Source organism: Sapajus apella, unplaced genomic scaffold (assembly GCF_009761245.1).
Source record: "Sapajus apella isolate SASKATOON/1434 unplaced genomic scaffold, GSC_monkey_1.0 scaffold12, whole genome shotgun sequence".
Lineage (NCBI taxonomy): Eukaryota > Metazoa > Chordata > Mammalia > Primates > Cebidae > Sapajus > Sapajus apella.
This window is the reverse complement of record NW_022436952.1, coordinates 5,577,672-5,585,686: the sequence shown is the minus strand read 5'-3', so window position 1 is coordinate 5,585,686 and position 8,015 is coordinate 5,577,672. Positions and strand designations below refer to the sequence as shown.

Here is an 8,015-nt window from a genome sequence, read left to right as displayed (position 1 = left end):
AAAAAAAAAAAAAAAAAAAAAAAAAAAAAAAAAAAAAAGTTACTTACTCTAAAGGTAACTTAGCTGATGAGTACTGAAGCCAGAATTGAAACCCGGGCCCAACTAACTCCAAATCCTTGGTTTTCACCGGTCTGTTAGTGGAAGAGGTAATAGTAATCAGACTGAAAGTTTTCTGGCATTTGTGGAAACTACATAAAGAAGGTAGAATCATGTTTACCGGGGGCAGGCGGGGATGAATGCTCCAGATTAATATCTGTGTGCACTTAAAATTGTAATCAAGTTGAGAGGTCAAAGCAGAGCTATTGCCCTTCGACCCTAAGTGACCTCTCTTTGAATGATAGGGCCAAAGAAGACAAAGCCTTTACCACTATTTGCTGCCCTCTTTTGCTTATCATAAAGGGAAAGGCATTATATAAGCTCGACTTTATTAGAGGAGAGGATTGGGGTGAATAAGAGGTAGGTATTAGCATTTAGGTGTAGCTCTGTCAGTCTGTGTCAGGGATTTTAACTCGGTCGATTCTAAAAGGAGCCTGTGTGTTCAGACTTTGGAATGATGATAACTGAACACCTGCAAGGAGCCAAGTGTTACTCCATTTAACCAAGTGTTACCCTTTGAGGGGGTAGTACAGTCTCCTTTTTTTTCTTTTTGAAAAAGTGAAAGAAGCTTAGGTCCAGTGAGTTGCAGAGCCAGTATGCGATCTCGGGTTTTTCTGGCTCAGATCCCAGAACTGGATGCAGTAGGAGGGCTTTAAGACTAGTGTTAGGCTGGGCACAGTGGCTCACGCCTGGAATCCCAGCTATTTGGGAGGCTGAGGCAGAGGAGGATCGCTTGAACCTGGGAAGCAGAGGTTGCAGTGAGCCGAGATCGTGCCATTGTGCTCCAGCCTGGGCAACAGAGAGAGACTCTTTCTCAAAAAAAAAAAAAAAACCCAAGTATACATATATAATTTATTTATTGCATTGAATAAAAAAAACTTAATGGCTTTTTTTTTTTTTTTTTTTACTTTTGAGGCGGAGTGTCGCTCTGTTGTCCAGGCTGGAGCGCAGTGGCATGATCTCAGCTCACTGCTACCTCTGCTTTTCAGGTTCAAGTGATTCTGCCTCAGCCTCCCATGTAGCTGGGATTACAGGTGCGTGCCACCATGCCTGGGTAATTTTTGTATTTTTAGTAGAGACAGGGTTTTGCCATATTGGCTGGCTGGTCTCCGCTCAACTAGGCCTCCCAAAGTGCTAGGATTATAGGTGTGAGCCACCGTGCCTGGCCCACTTGATGGCTTTCAATTCATTACAGTTATACAGTTTCAATCCATTACATTAATGAAGCTCATGTTGTCTCATCTTTGGCCAGCGAAAGCCTCTTCATGTTGAGTTATTTCTTTTTCTTCCCTCCTTTCCTTCCTTCCTTGCTTTTATCTAACAGTTTTATTGAGATATAATTAACATAAAATGGAGTTCACCCATTTAAAGTATGTGATTCGGCCGGGTGCAGTGGCTCACGCCTGTAATTCCAGCACTTTGGGAAGCTAAGGTGGGTAGATCATCTGAGGTCAGGAGTTAGAGACCAGCCTGACCAACATGGTGAAACTGTATCTCTACTAAAAATACAAAATTACCTGGGCGTGGTGGCACCTGCCTGTAATCCTAGCTACTTGGGAGGCTGAGGCAGGAGAATTGCTTGAACCCAGGAGGCGGAGGTTGCAGTGAGCCAGGATCATGCCACTGCACTCCAGCCTGGGTGACACAGTGAGACTGTCTCAAAAAAAAAGAAAAGAAGAAGAATGTCTGGGTGCAGTGGTTCATGCCTGTAATCTCAGCACTTTGGAAGGCCAAGGTGGGTGGCTTACCTCAGGTCAGCCATCCTGGCCAACATGGTGAAACCCCATCTCTACTAAAAATAAAAAATTAGCTGGGCATGGTGGCGTGCACCTGTAGTCTCAGCTACTCAGGAGGCTGAGGCAGGAGAATCACTTTAACCTAGGAGGCAGAGATTGCAGTGAACTGAGATTGCACCATTACACTCCAGCCTGGGCGACAGATCAAGACTCTGTCTATAAATAAATAAATAAAATAAAATAAAATAAAGTGTATGATTCAAGGCCAAGGAGGGTAGATTGCTTGAGCCTAGGGGTTCAAGTCCAGCCTGGGCAACATGTGAAACCCTGTGTCTACAAAAAAATACAAAAATTAGCTAGGAGCGGTGGTGAGCACCTGTAGTCCCAGCTACTCAGGAGGCTGAGGTAGGAGAATTGCTTGAAACCAGGAGGCGGAGGTTGCAGTGAGCTGAGATCACACCACTGCACTTCATCCTGGCGACAGAGTGAGACTGTGTCTCAAGAAAAAAAGAAACATTTTGCAATTCAGTGGTTCACAGAGTTGTATAACAGTCACCACAATCAATTTTAGAACGTTTTCATCACACCAAAATGAAAACCTCAGACTATTAGCAGTTACTCCCTATTCCCTCTACCTCCTAACCTCTACCAACCACTAATCTGTTTAACATTTCTAGGATTTAACTGTTTGATACATTTCACATAAATGGAATCATACAATATTTTTATGTCTTGTTTCTTTTACTTAGCATAATGTTTTCAAAGTTGACCAGTGTTGCAGCAGGTGTCAGCACTGCATTCCTTTTTATGACTGATAACATTCCACTCTGAATATACCACATTTTGTTTCTCCATTCTTTTTTTTTTTTTGGAGACGAAGATTCGCTCTTGTTACCCAGGCTGGAGTGCAATGGCACGATCTTGGCTCACCACAACCTCTGTCTCCTGGGTTCAAGCAAATTCTCCTGCCTCAGCCTCCCGAGTAGCTGGGACTACAGGCGTGCGCCACCATGCCCAGCTAATTTTTGTATTTTTAGTAGAGATGGGGTTTCACCATGTTGACCAGGATGGTCTCGATCTCTTGACCTCGTGATCCACATGTCTCGGCCTCCCAGAGTGCTGGGATTATAGGCGTGAGCTACTGCGCCCGGCCCATTTCTCCATTCTTTAGGTTGTTTCCACTCTGTCGCTATTATGAAATAAATAATGCTTCTTTGAACATTCATGTACAGATGTTTATGTGACTATCTTTTCAATTCTCTTAGATATCTATACCTAGGTATGAAATTGCTGGGTTATATGGGTAACCCCATGTTTAACCTGATGCTAGACTCCCAAAACAATTGCACCCAAAACTTTGTTATTGTCCATCTTTTTGAAGAAGGCCATCCTAGTATGAGGTGGTATCTCATTGTGGTTTTAATTTACATTTCCCTAATGAACAATGGTGTTAATATCTTTTCATGTGTTTATTGGCTATTTTATCTCGATTCAGATTCTTTACTCATTTTGTAATTGAGCTATTTGTCTTCTTATTGAGTTTTGAGTTCTTTACAGGTTGGGCATAGTACCTATAAGCCCAGTACTTAAGGAGGCCAGGGGAGGAGGACTGCTTGAGCTCAGGAGCCCAAGACCAGCCTAGGCAATACAGGGAGACACTGTCTCTACAAAAAATTTAAGAAGTCAAGTGTGGTGTCGTATGCCTGTAGTCCCAGCTACTCAGAAGACTGAGATGGGAGGATCGCATGAGCCTGGGAGGCGGAGGTTGCAGTGAGCTGAGATCACGCCATTGCACTACAGCCTGGGCGACAGAGCGAGACTCTTGTCTCAAAAAAAAAAATAAAATAAAAAATTTATATTTTAGTATTTGGTTTTGATCCTATTGTAAATTGAATTGCTTTCTTAATTTTAATTATTTTTGGATTGTTTATTGCTAGAGTATAGAAATTAATTGCTTTTTGCATATTCATCTTACATCCTATAATCTTGCATAACTCATTTATTAGTTCTAATATGTATTTCTTTTTAAATTGTGAAATAACATGTATGTGGTAAAAGGGTCAAATAGTGCCCAATGGAATATAAGGAAAAGTGAATCTTCTGCCCTCTCACCCCTGCTTCCACTAAACTAAACTATTGTTTAGTTTTTCGTAAGCTGTTTCAAGCTGAAGAAAGGAGTGGGATATTAAGAAACAGTACTTCACAGTTGGCTGAAAATCTCTTTGACTTTTTCTTTTTTTTTTGAGACAGGGTCTTACTCTGTTACCCAGGCTGGAGTGCAAGGGTACGGTCATAGCTCAGTGCAGCCTCAGCCTCCTGGGCTCAAGCAGTCCTCCCACTTTAGCCTCCTGAGTAGCCTCCCAAAGTGCAGGGATTGCAGGCGTGAGCCACCGCGCCCGTCCCTGGCTAGTTTTTTTTTTTTTTTAATTTTAATTTTTGTAGAGGTGAGGTCTCCCTATGTTGCCCAGGCCAATCTTGAACTCTTGGGTTCAAGCAGGACTCCCACCTCAGCCTCCCAAAGTGCTGGGATTATGGGCGTGAGCCACCGCACCTGGCCTTCTTTTACTTTTGACCTTTTACTTATTTTTTTCTTTTTGAAGGATTATATATAAGGTCAACCAGCTTTCTAGTTTATTCTCTTTTTACTTTACACTGTTAAGAAAATGAGGGCCAGGCGTGGTGGCTCACGCCTGTAATCCAAGCACTTTGGAGGCCAAGGCGGGCAGATCTCCTGGGGTCAGGAGTTCAAGACCAGCCTGACCAACATAGTGAAACCCCGTTTTTTTAATAAAAAAAAGAAAGAAAAAAATGAGACCCAGAATGTGAACCAGATGTGATTCCTGATCTGATTCTGTCTTCAGGGGACAGAAAAACCTTCGTTGTGACAGAAAGACTTGAGTGTTTGGATGTTTATACCTGGAAGAGATTTCTTACCCCCAACATGGGTCTTTGTTGGAAGAAAAGAAAAATAGTGACATGGCTAGAAACTAGGTTTGTGCCCAGGACCTCTGGCATGAGGCCTGGAGGAAAGTTGCTGAGCATCACTGTTGGGCTTCACACTTATTCTTTTAGCCCCACTTGGGTCTTACTCTGGATTCTTTCCATTTATAACTGCTTCTGTTAGCATGCTGTAAGTGTGAGAGCTCTCAGTCATTTGCTGGGTTTGTGGGGAAACAGTAAATGGTCAGGTTAACAGCAGAGAATATCAGAGAATTAACAGGTGTCAAATTGCTATTTGTAAACCTAAAGGCTAAAAGTAATACAATTAAATAGGCAAGTTTATGTAATCATTAAAATTTAAGTAGGCAAACAATAAGATAATTGTATGTTGCATATTATCCTGATCTCTTTAAGCAGTGTTATCTTTGGGAATAAATTATTAGATACATAAATTACTTTTATCTCTGAAGCATCATGTTGAATTTACCAATATTATGACCAACCCCCCAAAGCTTTCTGTTTGCCATAGTTTAATTTACTAAAGAATATATAAATACCAGTGAGGAACATGACAAATTCAAAGAGGTATTTGAACCCAAAATCATTTCTTAAAACAACTTGAGTTAAATATATTCAAGTGAGAAATTCACGTGTGAGTTATTTTTTTTTCTTTTAATGGAGAGGACCAACCATGTGAGTGAAGAGCAGTAGGGCTTCAAAATATAATCCTTAGGTTTGAAGGGGTGGGAGTGCCAGGGAGGGGACTAGAAGAGGCCAGTCATGAAGTGCTGTGACTGTCCTGGACAACCTCCTTGTCAAATAGGCAGAGGTGCAGGCACTGTAGAGACCCTTCTGGGGAACCCTGCTGAGAGGTTCTCTGTGCTATGGCAGAGCCACCAATAATTCTTCCTTAGGGCAAGTCTTCAAGGTAGGCCAGCTTTATTGACTCCACGCCACAGCAAGTTCTCTAAGCTCATTGGTCTTCAGTTTCTTTATATGTGAAATGGGAATGGTGGCATCTGTCTCAAAGTATAGTTTTAAAGACTAAATAAGATTACTATTATTATTTTGGAGACAGGATCATGCTCTGTCACCCAGGCTGGAGTGCAGCGGCACAATCTTGGCCCACTGTAGCCTCGAATTCCTGGCCTTAAGTGATCCTTCCTCCTCGCCCTCCCAAATGCTAGTATTATAGGGGTGTGCCACTGCACCCAGCCTGAGTTAAATGTTTTTAAGATGAGCTTATTTAGTTAGTTACTAGTAACAATAAAATATGTATTTTGATTTCTTTTTTTTTTTTTTTTTCCAGAAAGTTTGTTGTCAGTGATCATGAAAAGGTTTTGGGAGACAGTGTGCAAGCTTTCATTTTTTCTCTTTTCATGCTTTCAATCAAAATTTTAAAACCATTTGAAGTTAAACCCCAATAATAGTAGATATTTTATTTCCCAATCAGTTGTATCTACCAAATGTCTTTTGATATGACAATGGCTGAAAATTCTTTGACAGGTTTTGCAACTCAGGTTCTTTCTCAAAGAATCTTATTTACCTTCCATAGCTGCTTTGTTTATTGAAAGCAAAATTTTCTTAGTTTTCTTGAACCCCAGTGTTCCTGCCATTCTGGATTTCTCTGTGCTGTGGCGTGGGGCCCTTTTCGGGGGTGGGATTCCCTGGTACAGAGCCTGCTAATACATAAGGGTGTGGTGCTTCCATTGAGTCTGGCATCAATCAGCAGGCACGCTTGCACTGAGTAGTACTAATCCCTTGCCCAAGCTACTGTAATTGTTGTTTCTTTTAAAAGCATCATCTTTTTTTGGTTTCCTGGCCTAAAATTTCAGAAGCAGGAAGTGTGGAGGTGGTAGGGGGTGGGTAAACCTAATTGTCCTGGCTTGAAGTAATGGCAAGAATAATAGGCTTGTCAAGTTGATCCCAGCTGTTGCCTTCTACTTACCAGCCTCTCTGCTGAACCAATTGGAATTTGTGGGGACTCCTCTGAACGGCCTTTCTGAGTCCTCACCTTCAGAATACTGCTAGATGTACCTAAAAGTATCTCTCATTCCCAGCAGGGATGGTTTTGATTCTTGGTCTTCCTGAGAGCCATAGGCCTGGGATTGGCCACTTGGGTCCAAGCACCATCTCTAGTTTGTCATCATTGGGCTACTCTGAGGAGCAGGACTCTCAGCTGTTAGGGTGATGCCAGAAGCCAGGCACGGTGGCTCAGGCCTGTAATCCCAGCACTTTGGGAGGCCAAGGCGGGCAGATTGCTTGAGCACAGGAGTTCGAGACTAGCCTGGGCAAAGACGCGAAACCACATCTCTACTAAAAATACAAAAATTAGCTGAGTACAGTGGCACACACCTGTGGTCCAAGCTACTCAGGAGGCTGAGATGGGAGGATTGCTTGAGTCTGGGAGGTCAAAGCTACAGTGAGCTGAGATTGGGCCACTGTACTCCAGCCTGGGTGACAGAAAGAGATCCTGTCTAAAAAATAACCAAAAAACACACAAAAAAGTGATGCTAGAGAGCCCTTCGCAGAGAATAGATTTCCTCAAGAGGGAATGTGGTGGTGGTGCTTCCGGAAATGGAAATCAACAGCCCTTTGTCGAGGGGCTTTTGCAACAGAATACATATATGAACCGTAAAGAAGCCCTGTTTCCCTCCCTGGGTTCTCTTCATATGAGAAATGGTAGTTAGCTCCATTGTTTCCTCTGAATATTTTCCTTTGTTTTCTTTCTTGAAGGACTGCCACCAACTCCTGTCCAGCTGCTCTATCCAGTGTCCCGATTCAGCAATGTCAAATCCCTCCAGCACCTTTGCAGATTCCGGATACGACAGCTCGTCAGGATAGATCACATCCCAGATCTCCCACTGCCTAAGTACAATGGGGCTGCTAGGGTTGGGACAGGAAGGAGTAGGGGGGTTGTGGGGAGGTGACAAATGTCAGTGAGGCCTGCAGGCTACCTTCACAGGCAGAGTCTGGCATAAATTATTTGCAGACATCATTCTTTCACATTTCCTGTGTCTTAGCACCTAACTCTAGAACTGTCACATTGCAGCCAAAAGGGAGGAATGTGTGTGTGTCAGCCTCCCTTCTGCAGTCTCTATGAAGAATAGAGTAGAAGTGGTAAGAGTGAAGGAGATAGAACTATAATAATTGAGAAAATGGGGCCGGGCGCGGTGGCTCACGCCTGTAATCCCAGCACTTTGGGAGGCCAAGGCGGGTGGATCACCTGAGGTCAGGAGTTTG

General features: G+C 42.9%; 1 protein-coding gene across 3 annotated transcripts in view; it reads left to right on the top strand.

The window, feature by feature from the left end:
- SOCS7 (suppressor of cytokine signaling 7) overlaps positions 1-8,015 on the top strand; it is a 53,103-nt gene that overhangs the window by 34,041 nt on the left and 11,047 nt on the right. For all 3 annotated transcript variants that reach the window (XM_032279822.1, XM_032279824.1, XM_032279823.1), the window contains one exon: positions 7,509-7,644. In XM_032279822.1, coding sequence (XP_032135713.1) covers positions 7,509-7,644 — 136 coding nt within the window. The remainder of the gene's footprint in view (positions 1-7,508; positions 7,645-8,015) is intronic.